General features: G+C 43.6%; 1 protein-coding gene across 1 annotated transcript in view; it reads left to right on the top strand.

Annotated features, from left to right (window-relative positions):
* The window catches only part of CACHD1 (cache domain containing 1), a 106,197-nt gene that overhangs the window by 46,582 nt on the left and 44,426 nt on the right, over positions 1 to 15,189 (top strand). Inside the window, exons 2-3 of the mRNA XM_048945501.1 lie at positions 49 to 111; positions 10,230 to 10,378. Of these exons, the coding sequence (XP_048801458.1) occupies positions 49 to 111; positions 10,230 to 10,378 (212 nt within the window). The remainder of the gene's footprint in view (positions 1 to 48; positions 112 to 10,229; positions 10,379 to 15,189) is intronic.

Genomic DNA, 15,189 nt, shown 5'->3' with positions numbered 1-15,189 from the left:
TTTTGAGACAAAATATCTCTTACACATCCTTTCTGATTTTTCTTGCAGAGGATATTCAACTCCTTCATGTACACAGAGAAAATATCGAATGGGGAAAGCGAAGTTCAGCAGGTAAGTCCTACCTCCTGCCTGCCTGCTGCTGCTCAGTGGCAGGCTGATGAAAGTGCTGGTTTTGTTTTGCAAAGGGAATTAGCAATTACAGTTCTATCTGGATTTATTGTAGCCGTTTTTCTAACGTATGGCACATAGGATAGTAAACAGAATAGAGTGTAAGTGGAAGTGCATTGTGTGAGCTGACCATGTATTTGACTGTTTTCTGTTGTGAAAAGGCTGTCCATCTGCTTTGTGTGGGTCCTTCCCCAAGAAACAAAGGAGCAAAGGCAGAGCTGGGGCCTTCATGTAGCATCTCACATTAATCGACTCTTTTTCGTGTTGAAAGGCTCACTATTAAAATTGTCTTCATTCAAGCTAAAAGCACTAATATCGTTTGTAAATGTGGAAATGGTATTGGTTGCTGTGTGTAAATATGGGACAACTGATCTCTGTATGAGATCAGATTTGAAAAAGCGAGGAAAATGCTCTTCAATTTAATATTGAAGTGATATATCCTTTAACGTGTGAGCTGTTTCCACTTTAATGCGTGTATGAGTTTGGAAGAATAATTGTGGATAAATGTTAAAAAAATAATAGTAAAAAAAAATTCATTCGGTGAGTGGTGAGGCACTGGAACAGGTTGCCCAAGGAGGCTGTGGATGCCCCATCCCTGCAGGCATTCAAGGCCAGGCTGGATGTGGCTCTGGGCAGCCTGGGCTGCTGGTTGGCGACCTGCACACAGCAGGGGTTGGAACTGATGGTCATTGTGGTCCTTTGCAACCCAGGCCATGCTGTGATTCTGTGTTAAAGGCAGATCAGGCAGATGCAATTTTCGTTGAGGTGCCAATTCTGTATTCTCACAGTTGCACCTTCATGCAGAGCGCAGTGAGTTTTGGTAGCGGTGACAGGCGCTGCCTGGGGGCTGCAGCAAAGAACCAGCTTTTCCTTCCCATTTAAGCACAGACCCATTTGTGCAAACGTTTACGAGTAACCTGACCTTCCTAGCCCCCTATCAAACCAGTTTTAACATTCGGTACAAACAAAAGTGCCCCAGAGTGGAGTTTTCCCTGGGGAAAAGGGAATTGCGCTCTCACAGCAAGGTTAGTCCAGTGTGCACGCGAGGTGCTCTTGTGCATTTCCAAGAGAGTATCATGTGTGCACATGTGCATTAAAAAGAGTCATCCTGCAGCAGCGAGTTTATGCTTGCTGTAAAATAGTAAATCTGTCAGACATTCTTTTTTTTGTTTTGTTTTGTTTTTCCCCAAGGAAAGATAAAGCACAAGTGGATCAAATGGGATTTTAAATGTATGGGCAATGCATTTAAGCTTTGGCTGAGATTGAACTGGGGAGCAGAGCTCAGATCCTCTTCTCTTTCAGAACAAACATGGTGGCTTTTGATAGGATTACAATCCATGTGGGAACTGAGTTAATCTGCCAAAAACAGAATAGTGCAAGAAAAGTTCCAGCAACGCTGGGCTTCTGCTAGACAAAACTCAAGTATTTGGTGCAAAAATGTTATCCTGTACCGGCGCTAAACTGAGGTGTGTAATAATGCTATCCGATAACTTTGAAAGTGGAAGATCCTGTGATTAATGATGTGGGATTTAAGTTAGACTGTGGGATTGACGTCAGATGTATTTTAGTGTGAATCTCTTGTGTGGGTAATCAGAAGAATGATAAGGTTTGTGTTTAAAGAAGGTTGCTTGCACTTCACCTTTGGTGCTGCTTCAGTCCATCCGTGTCAGATTTTTGTTTGGTGAGATACAGATGTGTGTGGGAAACAACAGAAGAAACAAGAGTGAAGCATTAATTCTAGTAAATTACCCTAATTCTGGTATGAACAATTGCTTGACCTGCAGATAATAGCATCTCAACCCCTCCAACAGATGCTGTGCTTTGCAGGAGTTTTTCCTAGCAGCAGTCAGGGGACAGTTATGTGAATCCGTCCTGTGTGTGCAATTTAGCTGTAGAAGTGGAACTAAATAAAAGATCAGACAAGCTGTTCTCACCCCAAACTGAGTGGAAGGTATTACAGTTTTTTTGAATGCCTGTGCAAGAAGTTTGCTGCTTGAAAAAGCACTGCTCTGTTGCTTCTGCCAATAGCTGCTGCACGTAGAGCCCAGGTTGGGTGCATGCAGGCAGGGAGGCTTCAGACAGCAGAGAGGAGCTGTGCTGAGTGGGTGTCAGAGCTCAGGCACTGCAGTGAGGCTTCTTGCACAGGTGTGCATGCATCTGCAGAGCAAGAACCATCGCATGGCTATAGAAATGTGCTGAAAGCATCCCGACATTGGAACAGAAGGGCTCGCTGGCTTTGATTCAGTGATAGGGTTTTCACAAGTATTTCTGGGTGGTCCGCACACCACAAAAGGGCCATGTGGGCTAGATTATATGTATCAGATGGCTCTTTAGAGCCAAAAGCGTTTTTTTGGGAAACCAAGAAACCGAATTAAAACTTCTTTGAAGTCTTGACTATAGATTCTCTGCTTAGAGAAAGATCCCGCTTGTTTCCCGGTCACAGATGTACACATTGGCTTTAAGGAGATGGAAATAACTGTCCAAACACTGAAGGTAGTGTGATGAATTCTGAGCTGTCAGAGGAGAAAAACGAGGCCCTGGTGAAGCATAATTACTGCAGTTTAAAAGCTCAACAGTGAAGTGGATAGCAAAATAATTGAGCATTTCTGTTTCATTAATAACCAGGTCTTCTAGCTCTAATGAATCATAAGCAATGTAGCTGGAGGTTTATGAGTAAGAGTTGCACATGGAATGGGATCATCTTGAGCAAATGCAAACAAATGTAAGCAAATTTAAATCCCCCGTTGCTCATTCCTGTTTTTGTCATTCATTAACATTTTCTTAGCAACTGATACCCGAAGGCAATTAATTACGGATTTATGTCAACTGGGATTTTTTTTTTTTTCTGGCAGACCACTGCAGTGTTGTGTGGATTGGCTTTTTATATACTAAACTGTGTAAATTATGACTTTCAGTTTGTTGGGAAAAGAGGAAAAACTACAGCTGTTGGCCTTCGGCCTGGACAGTTTAATACGCTTGGTTCACTGCATGCCACACAAGGAGTGGTTTGCCTGGATGTTAAGCTCCTTACACTTTAGGATTGCTATCCTAAGTAACAGAGTGTTTTTCATTTTGAATAAGTTAATAAAATTTGGATGACAATAGCCAAAAAGAGCTGGAATACCTTTCCTTAGGTGATTTTGATATTGGAGAAGTGATAGAATAAGCAAATCTTAGTGGTACGAACCACTGAGCGTAGATGGTGGAAAATGGTTGGTTTTGGTCAAGGGAATCTCGATGATGAGCCATTTTCAGGGAAGTCACTGTGCATTCAGCCTCGTGTGAGACATCTGGGCCTTGTGGTATGGAGAGCTTGGAGCTGGAATCCAAGGGATGGTGGTGCAGCCATCTGTTATTCCGATGTAAAACTGGATTGTTGACATCCCCTTTGCGTTGGGTTTGTGAGCTAGGCTAAAATACCTCTAGGTTTAAAACCAACTTAGGAAATGCTGTGTGCTCAAACAATCTGTTGCGTTCTGAAGCTTTCTCCTAGTGCTGGCTGTATTTCCTTGTTCTCCCTGCCCCTGATGGCACAACACAGCTCAGATAGTGGCAGCCCTGTCCCAAGTCCTGCAGCAAGGGGTCCTGCAGCAAGCTCCCTAGCAACATCTCTGCAAGGAGAAACTTGAGGTCACCTCTCTGCTTCTGTAAGATCCACCCGTGTACCCTTGGTAGTTGCTTCTGTTGAGATAGCCAGCTGTAAATACAGGTACATCAGTTGATATATACAACTGTATATACAAACCTTGCTGGAATGTTCTTGAGCATAGGCACTTGGATTTGAAGGCTGGGAAGGGCAGGGGACAAAGGGATGGATTTTAAAGTATAGGAAATAAGTGTGTAAACAGTGAGATGTGTCTTTTGTCATTAGACTTTACTTTGTTTAATAGAGTCTACTCTCCATGCAACTCCTATGCTTAGAGCTAGAAAACTGTCATTTCTTTTCCTGCCAGCTCCTCCAGAGCATAATTATCAGCTATAAAAATATCTGGAGAATTGATGCTGCGTGAAGCTGTTAGGAGCTACTCAATAATTGCAGGCAGTTAGTTAGAAGGTTCAGGAACAGAATTTTAAGGCAAAACACAAATATTCACATGTTTGTTTCTAATAGAAACAGGTTACCAGAAGTGTGTGTGTGTGTGTATATATATATATATCACAATGATCACAAATCATATATCTAAAAAAACTTAACAAGTGTATCTCTAAAAGCTGAAGTCATCAATGGCTTGGGGTTGGGTGGGGTGGATTATGTCTGCCACAAAAATCTCTTTAGGAGAAATACAATGCACTCTTCTTAGAACAGCAGAATGTATTTATAATTCAGAAATGATGGTTATATTTTAGAGCCAAAAAAGCCAAATCAAATCATTAAAAAACTTAGACAGGAAATGAAACTTCAAATCAGAACTTGGGGATCCACCATTGGCCTGCACTGATCTGGTATCCTAAGGGACAAAACATTCCAGATATTGATGTTGCTGTCATATTAGGGCAAATTCTGGGAAACGTGTTTGCAATAATCAGAAATTGTGCACAAGTGGGATACAGCTGCTGAGGCTTTTTCACATGGGTAGGACTGGTTCTTAAGGATGTTTTCCCCCAGAGGGTGGTGAGGCACTGGCACAGGCTGCCCAAGGAGGCTGTGGATGCCCCATCCCTGCAGGCATTCAAGGCCAGGCTGGATGTGGCTCTGGGCAGCCTGGGCTGCTGGTTGGTGACCCTGCACACAGCAGGGGGTTGGAACTGATGAGCGTTGTGCTCCTTTGCAACCCAGGCCATGCTGTGATTCTGTGATGTTTGAGGTGATAACTCGTGTGGTTATGATAACTCGTATGACTGTTAAAAAAATAGCATCTGTAGAGAACAACAGCATTCCTTCTGAAAATGCAGTAAAGGATGGATGTTGAGCTACCATGCCAACTAACCTGTGTCTAAGTTCTTTACTAGGAGAGTGGTTAGGCCCTGGAACGGGCTGCCCAGGGAGTTTGTGGATGCCCCGTCCTTGGACGTGTTTAAGGCCAGGTTGGACGGGGTCCTGGGCAACCTGATCTGAATGTGTATGTTTGGTGGCCCTGCTAGGCAGGGGGGTTGGAACTACATGATCCTTGGGGTCCCTTCCAACCCGGGTGATTCTGTGATTCTGTGATTCTGTGATTCTGTGATTCTGTGTCCCTTAGAGCCAGACATTTTTTCCTTTCCATTCTTTTCTGTTCCATTTCTTACTTTGTCAACTATTTTGAGGAAAGAGGAAGCAGGTTTTGTAACCAATAGTTGGTGAGACTGCTAGGGACTCCTCCTGTGGTTATTCTACTCTAAGGTTGGGAAGCGTTGCATCACTGTTAATGAGCTGAGGGGCAATTAAAATACAGCCACAGCAATCTCCTGACCTTTTAGCAAGAGGCTTGTCTCATATCACTCAAAGTGTGGTCCTTGTTGACCGGCACAGCCCAAATTGCCAAAGAAAATCAGTATGTGAGAAATGAGGATTTTAGTGTTAGGCATGACGTCTCCCTGGCTGTGAGGCACGATGTGGTCTCAAGATGTGAATTCAGTGTCGATTAATTGTGAAGCTTGTGCTAAAAGGCATACTATATACAGTGTTAAACGTATTTCCAGAAATACTGGATTCCAGACTTACAGGAATTGTGGCCCTTTAGCTTTTGCCATGGAGCCCATTCAAAATCTCTTTCCTTTGGTGGATCTTGGGAAGCCTTGCCAAAATTACTGCACAATCATAGAATGGCCAAATGGGTTGCAAAGGAGCACAACGCTCATCAGTTCCAACCCCTGCTGTGTGCAGGTTGCCAACCAGCAGCCCAGGCTGCCCAGAGCCACATCCAGCCTGGCCTTGAATGCCTGCAGGGATGGGGCATCCACCTCCTTGGGCAGCCTGTGAACAGTGCATCACCACTCTGTGTGGAAAAACTTCCTCTTAATATCCAATCTAAACCTCCCCTTCTCTGTTTAAAACCATTCCCCTTGTCCTATCACTATCCACCTTCAGTAAATAGCCATTCCCCCTCCTGTTTATATGCTCCCTTCAAGTACTGGAAGGCCACAGTGAGGTCTCCCTGGAGCCTTCTATTTCCAAGCTAAACAAGCCCAGTTCCCTCAACCTTTCCTCATAGGAGGGGTGCTCTGGCCCTCTGATCATCTCAGTGGCCCTTGCTTCATATGAGTGCTCCTCCCCTTGGAGAAATGTGTGGGAAAGCAGTTCTGCATCCCAACGGAATGGTCGAGGCCAAGTTTCCATCATCATTGAGAGCAGGAGGAATGGTTTGAATGTATTGATACAAAGGTATGTGACTCTAAGGCCCCTTCGGAAGGTAACAAGACCCTGCCCTGAGATGCTGCAGAAGCAGTGGCTTCTTTGAGCGCCAAGCAGGTTGGATATACTTGTGTTAAAAACCTACCAGAATCAAAGTCTGTGTATCTGCAGCACAATGAAGCTGTGATACAGCAGGGGAGGGCATGGTGGATGCATTTTGTCCCACATTCTGCTGGTTCACAAAAGGAGCTTAAAATAAAAATACCAACTGAATTGTTCAGCATGTAAGCAGTGCTTCCCGAGGAGCTGCAAGTCCGCTCCGACATCCGTGCCTGCCAGCATCGTTGATACATATTTTATATACAGCCCTGGTAACATAAAAAGTATCTCTGCTTTTAAGCTGCAGCCAGAAATAAAACCTAACCTTGGAGCTCTGCTTTCCTCGGTGCTCTCTGAAAAAGGGACACTTCACAGCAGCAGAGCTTTGAGGGGAGCAGAGCTCTAACAAAGCTCGAGGGAGCGATGCAAATGAGCGAAACGTCTCTGGGAGAATTAGGGAAACTCACTGATGTTGTGATGAAAGGTTGTCAGCGGAGGTGGTGACAACTGAAGTGCATTACCCATGGGTGCTGCTGTAATAGGAACAGGTGTTACCGTCCAACCTGTCTGCAAACTGAAATGTGCTGGCTGCCCGCCAGCTGCCAAAAAAGAGGGGAGAACAGAGCTAATGGCTGCATTGTTTGGGGTGAGCCCTGGGTTGTTGTTATTCGGTGCCTTAAAAAAGAAACAGATAAGGAGTGCTGAGCAACCTGGATTTTTTTTCCCTTTTTTTCTAAAATGACACGAAGAACACTTTGAAATGATGATAACAGCATTAGATGTCAGTCTCAAGACATCCAAATTTATTTTAGTCTGCATTAAAAAGAGTGAATTGGAGCATTTCTGTGGGAGGAAGAGACACTCACCCATGGGTACCTCTGCGATGTGAGCCTCTGCCACCTTCTACGTGCTTGATTTCCATTTTATCTCTAAAATATTGTACATACCTCTGTTGGGATGATGTTGTGTTTATATGCTTTGTTGTGTTGTAATTTGTTCTGTGTTTTGTTTCTGTATCTTTGAGTTTTTGCCATAAATGTGGCATGGGTCGCGTCCATCAGTATGCAGTTCAGCTCTGGGCAGCTTAGAAGAGGCAGAACATGTGCTGGAAAAAATAGCAAGTGATTTTCAGGTAGAAGATTTTATTATTATCGTTATTTAGAAGAAGAAGGTGATTGAAGGCTGCAGCTGTTCTTCTGACAGGCTCTAGCAGTGCAGTGCATCCTTTGCAAACTGAGTAATGCTGATGTGGGAGCACAAGAGACAGATATGAGAAGCTGGGAAGTATGTGTTGTTTTTTGCTGCCATTTTAATCACCAAGATCTGGAATGACTGCTCCCTGTCCTGCCTTTAGGACATCATGCGCTCCAGTGGAGCTCAACCACGGAAGAAAAATTTAGTTTTGTTCATCTTCACCCACATCATACATCTCAATTTGATGAATGAAAACCAGATTTTGGGTTCTTTTTTAACTAACTTTTCAGCTGGCTGATGTGTTGTCCTTTGAGTCTTAATACAGTTCATGCTTTGTGATCAATCCTCAATGAAAGAATTCGGTTTGGATCACATTGCCGTTGTTGCCTGGTTTTGAATCGGTTGTTCTGAACGTGCTCTGGTTGCTGGGAGGTTATTTCTCACTGTTGGAGTATGGCATTTGTCAGATGAGCCCAGTTCCATCCTGCCATCCATGCCTGTGTGTGGTTTGGGCAGGCTGGGTTCCATCGCTGCTGAAATGAGTGTGGCTGAAGTGCTGGGGCCCATTTAATAAACATAACGCATTGACTCTGAGCCGTTGAAAGGTTTTAGCTGGGACGTGCAGTTCAGGCACTAAGCTCTTTATCTGCTCCTCTGCCAGCAGATTGCTCCTATCTGCAGGCTGAACTCAGGGTGTGGGTGCTCTCTTCGTTCCACTTGAAGGTGAAAACTCATCAGTACCTGAATCTCACTTTGTGCAGCATTTACTTATCAGGGAAAAGCAGCAATTCCAAGCGAGAGCCCTTGTGTTCTGATGCTCCGTGGTGGTTTTGTTCTGCTGATGAGATTCTTGTGGTCACTTTTTCAGCAAACTCCTCCTCATTTTGTGATTACACGTGGAGAAGCCAATAAAGTGTTAAAAAAAAAAAAAAAAGAAAAAATAAAATATTTCTAAGTATTCAGCATTGCAGTGCGCTATGGCTGGTGACTGCACGAGAGATATGTTGGTATGAGAAGTGCAGTGGGTGCACCCAAGCGAGCTGTATGTCTGATGTAGTTCACTTACCCCTCACTCTGAATGAAAGACAAGGAGCAATAGCCCTAGTAAACATTCCTTGCAAAACCCAGTGCTCCCTAGTGACTGTGTTTACTCTCACGACTGCTCAAATAGCAGCCACAGATATTTCCCTTCCAGTTTCCCCCTGCAAAGTCATTAGGCAGGCGTGCTGTGAAGACCAGCAAGCCCTTACCTGACAGCAGAGCATCTTCCACAGCCCTGCTGTTAAAGGGAAGTACTGATATTAGTTATTTCTAAAGATGGGGTGCTCCATCCCTAGAGGTGTTCAGGGCCAGGTTGGACGGGGTCCTGGGCAGCCTGGTCTGGTATTAAATGTGGAGGTTGGTGGCTCTGCCTGCAGCGGGAGCTTCATAATCCATGAAGTCCCTTCCAGTCCAAGCCATTCTGTGATGAAGTTAGAATTTGTTTTTAGTCATTCCTTTTTTATTTATTGCAAATTACTTTGTCGTAGTGGCCGATTTTTGAAGATCTGAGAACTGTTGAGGTGCGGTATCGGGTTGGTTGGTTTTGCTTTCTGAAAGGAGAAAAACACAATCACATGCTGCTACAAGTAAGAGAGCAACTTCTAAACCTTGTCCTGGTTTGCACGTGGTTACCTCCATCAAAGGGGACTGTGACAGCCAGAAAGGTGCTCAGCTCTGGCTGTGGAAAACAGCAGGAGCTGCAAGGACAGATAGGAGAACTGGGAGGGTTTGTTTGCCCAAACTGCATTGAAGAGAACTATGTGAAAGGAACTGTGAAATACATCTGCACAGATCCTCCTGCTCGAGGAGGCTGCTGGTCAAGAGAAAAATGTTCATGGCTTTATTTGGGGATGCCTGGATCCTGAGCTTGTTCTCCTAAATACATTTGGTGCACTGACAGTGCCATTATCTGTTTGCTCCTGAAGCAGCGCAATATTTAGCTACATTTTTGTAGAGGATAACATTCGGAGTGAAGCCTTCTGTAAGACTATTATTGGGGCTTTTCTTAGGAGCCCATTTGTGGTCTTGAGGTGGTCTTTGGGCCCCTCTTAGTCTCCATCTCATCTTCATCAGGCCTCAAAAGAGCTTCATGCTGGAAGTAGTGAGCACGGTAGGATGGGTAGAGCCAGATGAAGGTGCTACTCCTTAAAGAACAGAAGGAGATTTCACTCTTTGTGCATGCAGAACACAGTGTTCAAGTACCCATTGCTAGATGGTGAACGTATTTTGTTGTGTGTACTGTTTTCTGTGGCCAATACTATGAATTACATGACTTGGCAGTGCCTTGAGCCAACAAAACAGGGAGTACAATGACAGGGCAGACAACTATTAGCTTTTAACATGTATGGTTTCCATTCCTTACTTTCCATTCAAGTTTATTATTAAGGAACACAGTATTACAAAGAAACAGAGTGAATTTTCGTTTTACTCCTTTTTTTTTCTTTTATTTTTTCAGTTGGCAAAAAAAATTCGTGAGAAGTTTAACCGTTACTTGGATGTTGTGAATCGTAACAAGCAAGTGGTGGAAGCATCGTACACTGCCCACCTCACATCGCCATTGACTGCAATCCAGGACTGCTGCACTATCCCACCATCTATGATGGAGTAAGTATTACATTCTGAAGTTACTGCTGTTGTCATTTAATATGTGAAGAAAAAAGAGGAAGGTGTTTATTTTGCAAAAATAGCGTGTGTTTTTGGATGTCAGGGGGAAATTCTTTATGGGTAGAGTGGTGAGGTGCTGGAACAGCTGCCCTGAGAGGTTGTGGATGCCCCATCCCTGGTCTGGTATTAAATGTGGAGGTTGGTGGCCCTGCCTGTGGCAGGGGTGTTGGAGATTCATGATCCTTGAGGTCCCTTCCCACCCTGCGATTCTGTGATTTTTCTTCCACTTTGATAACTGAGGAAAATGGGAAGGCAGTGCTCCAAACACACTCCTTAACCCATCCCCTGTGTGTACGTGTCAGTGAGGAGCTATAAACAGGGTCTGGGACTTGGCTCAAACAAACAAACAACGTGTGTTCAAATTTTAATCAAATGAAATAGACTTTTATACAGAGTGAGTCTGTGTGCAGGGTACCTGCTTTGCACTGAGGCGCTGCTTAGCCTGGGTAACTCTTCTGAAGCTGGTCATGGGACTTTTCCTTTGAAGTTCAGAAACCAAGATCACGAGTTGGTCAGTCCATCACATGCTGAAAGTATTGCATTACAGCTTAGTCAAGTTGATTTACTGCTGTTTGATACACAGAGATGTACAGAAACCGAGTACATTGCTTGGAAACCCAAGTTTGTTCGTTTTCAATTTGTTTTGGTTATAAATGCATGAGTTTTGAAAATGCAGGCAGTTGGTTGTCTTTAATCATCTTATATTATGTTCCATATTTACAGGAACTTATTTACATTTCCTAATTGTAGGAAGGTGTGATGGAAGGTCTGATTTTTTCCAATAATAGTGCAATTATTTCTTTCAAACAATCATCATTTTAAATGCTTCACTTCCATATGTGCTTGAAAAGAACAAGAGTAACGTTCTCGTCATTTGTTATACACAGCAAACTTTGATTACAGAGTAAATTTTCATTATTTATTCTCATTCTGATTTCAAAACGTTTTAGAGAGGAAGGTAATTTGGGTAATAAATATTAAAAACATCTGTAATTTAGCTTTATAAGACAGCTTGGCTCTTAATATCAGCGTTCTTTCATCTTTCCTGATGTATGTCACTAACCTCTGTTTGTGCACGGTTTTAGGATGCTCACTGCATTCAAATATGTGGTATGAATCTGTGCCTGAAGAGAAAGGCTTCTTCAGCTTTTATTTTGATTGGCTTAAAAGGAAGAAATCTGGATAGAGCTAAGCATCAGGTGGTTCCAAAGACACCAGTACCTCTCTGTTTGGTTGTGGCTATGGGGTAGATCTGGTGGCTTCAGTGCAGACATAGTGGCCATGTAAAATGCTAGTGCCTCTGGTGCTAAATGGGCAGTCTTCTGTCAGCATGAGGAGAAAGATCAGGGATGAATTGAGGATGAACACCTTTCAGCTGCCTGGTGTCTCTGTGCAGGGGCCGGCCACCAGCAAACTTGACAGCAAGGGGTGAAGAAAAAGGAAGAATGAGGAAATTTATAACCCTCACATCAGGATTGCATAACTTCTAATAAAAAATGAGCTCTGCTCTTAGCCTGGAAACTTTCATGAATTTCTTTTCATATCGTCCTTCAAAATGACTCACCTTGGAAGTCCTTCAGAAGTTTCTTTTCCTATGGTGGACTCGCATGAGAATCCATCGACAAAAACAATTCAAAAAAACAAACAAGAGGCCAGAGCTGGCAAAGCACAAGCATGGATTTTCTATTTGCAGGGCTACTCATCTGGGCTCTATAACACTGTTTTCATTATTTAGTTATTTGGCTTCATAATAACAAACCTTCTGAAGTGGTTACCGGGTTGGTCTGTCACTCTGCAGCATCTTCCAGACTTTTCTTCAGCAAGAGCCTGTCGAGTGTTTATTACTGAAGATCTGTAGTGTGGAAGCATTGGAAATATAGCCACTGCCATCTTTAGGAAGCTGTCTGCAAGTCATACTGAGAAGGAGTGTAAAATCTTGTTTTTCCTGTGAAACTGAACTTCCAAGTTGTTAGGGTTGTGCTGATTGCCGTATTTTCCTTTTGTCATTTCTCTCCCTCCTGCCTCTCCTCCCTGTTGGTCCTCTTTCCACTTTCCATCTCTTTGTGGCATCTCCCTCAGGGAGATTTTCCTCTTCTTGGTGAAATTGTCTGGAACGAAAGGTAATGGAGGTATTCAAGGTGCCATTACTAGAACTGGTATCTAACACAGGGATGCCAAGAGGAAGGCGAAGTTGTTGATGTGGAAGGAGGTGGTTGTTCATCTGTCAGTTTGATTTTTTCACTTTGTGGTATGGCTGTGTAAGTGGTTGAAAGGCTCCCCTTCCAATTAAGTCATTGAGGCACCAAAACTCAAGATGCTGTTTTGTGAAAGGATGGATCCTCACTAAAAACTCTTGTACTTTGTTTCTGTCCATCTGGCATAACCTGAATGTTTGGACAGGAGTGGAAAAAAACCCTGAGATGTCCTTCATGTTATTTGATTGCATGTTATTACCCATTAAAATAAGGCGTATCTGTTAATTGTTCTGTTGGAAAGCTGTACCCAAGACTATTAGAATGTCATAATTTAAAGTGGTTTTCTCTGCATTTTTCCTCTCCAAATATCTTTGAAAGTTCTATTGCTGTGCATCTTTGTTAGTCTGCGTGAAGTGGAGATAATGAAATACTCCCTAGAGAACTGAAGTAAACGAAGATACCAAGCCACTAGAAAGAAAAAAACCTCAAAATAATCTTATTTATTGTTAGCATTAACAAAATTATCCACGTGTGGCTTTGTGTATGCTTGTATTCATCTTGAAAATCTGAGCACTGGCTTACAAGACAGCTTGCTGTGTTGCTTGAGATAAACTGTGAGGACAGAGGATAACACACTCTGTGACTGTAAATAAATGATATGAAACAGAACCAACAAAGCACAAGCTGGAACATAAAATGAACTTGGCGCTTACAGTGCTTGCTCAGTGGAGCAGTGAGATATGATAAGGAAAACATTTATTTTATTGCCATTATGTGATGTTGGCTTCTGCAATGAGGAGCCCCAGTGGGTAAGTTTCCATGCAGCTATGATTCCAGCCCGTGGTGGGATGCGTGCTGCTCTGAATCAGAGTGAGCAGGCTGACTGTGCTGCTTCTGGTTGCTGTCCTGTATCCAACATACAGCAACCAAACTGGTGTATCTACTATCAGTCGTCTACTTGTCCTCTCCACCGAGGTGGGCTTGTGCAGTGGCACTGTCTTGCTTTGGAAAATAGTGAAAATTAATAAACCAAATATGGCAGATCTACTCGATGAAGCAGTGCAGCTGGTGGCTGTTGAGCAGTTGTGTAAGTGATGCTTCCATAGGTCTTAATTCAGCGAACATTTAATCATATGCTTATGCTCATCTGGTTTACCAAAGCATTTTTATTTGTGCTCTCATAAATGGAAATGAATCACACAGTTAAGTATATATGCAAGTATTGCAAAGCAAGGGTGGATCTTTAGCTTTGCTGTTCCTTGCTTCAGGTACTACCGTTTGCATTTTCTATTCTAAATAAGATTTGGAAATGAAAAAAACATAGTGGCAATGGAAGGAGAGACAGCAGGTGAGAAAAGCAACCAGACAACATCATTTCAACAAGCACAGAAGCAGATGGCACTAATATGCCATACCCACTCTCACATATGGGCCATATTAGTGCCCATGAGGTCAGAGCGTGGCACCTTATGCCTCTTTCCATGGCTGTGGCCATGTGCAGAAGGATCCTGATGCCACTGAGATGAGTACAGCCTGTGGCATTGCTCCAGCCAGGCAGGGTTTACATGGGTAAAGTGCTCTGGGCTCCTAGCAAGGCAGATTGGTAAACTGATGGGAGATAAGGAGGATGGAAGTCAAGTGACGTGAATCTGCTAATCCTTGAAGAAACTCCTTCTGGAAAGTAAGGCTTTGTGTTTCCTCACTAATAAAGGCTACCGAAGAGGCTATGAAAACAGATCTCAGACAGTCTCCAGACATTCTATTAGGATGGTCAAGACAATGTTTTAATTAAAGTATACGCATTTGTGTGCAGGACAGTATCTCCTGCTTGTCAACAGATGCTTCAGTCCCATGAAGGCCTTCACTGGGTTCACAGAATCCTAGAATAGCTTGTGTTGGAAGGGACTTAAAGCCCCTCCATCCCCAGCAGCTCAGGCTGCCCACGGCCCATCCATGGCCTCGGGCACCTCCAGGGATGGGGCACCCACAGCTCTGGGCAGCCTATACCCAGAACCAATAAAAATTGTGTTGGGTTGGAAAGTAGTGAGTGGATCAAGTAGGTGAGTTATACTGAATTTTTGCAGCTGAAGGAAAATCGAACATTTTCCACATGGGGAAAAAAAAAAGTTAATTTGGTGTTATGTCATTCTGGAGTGGTCATCACCTGCCAGCTGTGCAGAACAGCCTTTTTGGGAGGAGTTGACTGCTGGCTGTCTCATATGGGAAGCTTTGGGAGGTGGGGTTGTGCAAGGCCAGCTTCACCAGGTAGGGTAAAGGCACTGTCACACAACTGGCCTTGCAGGCACCGTTTGTGAGTACAGGTTTTATGGAATTGGCATTCTCAGCATGTGAAAGCCCTGTGTAACTGCAGATGGCTTGCCCCCCTTTCCCCATCTCCCACCCTGTTCCCCGAGCCCCTATCCCCCCCCCAAAAACAAAAGAAAAAAAAAAAAAAGCTATAGCTTTTTATTCACTTGCATTTGTTAGGGAATGTGCAGCTGCCTCTGCAGCTTTTCCACCACAAAGGCAGAGAGGACGTTTTTGAAGGGAAGCAAA

The sequence above is a fragment of the Lagopus muta genome, chromosome 5 (genome assembly GCF_023343835.1).
Source record: "Lagopus muta isolate bLagMut1 chromosome 5, bLagMut1 primary, whole genome shotgun sequence".
Lineage (NCBI taxonomy): Eukaryota > Metazoa > Chordata > Aves > Galliformes > Phasianidae > Lagopus > Lagopus muta.
Note: the sequence above shows the minus strand (reverse complement) of the source record. Positions and strands in the feature narration are given on the sequence as shown.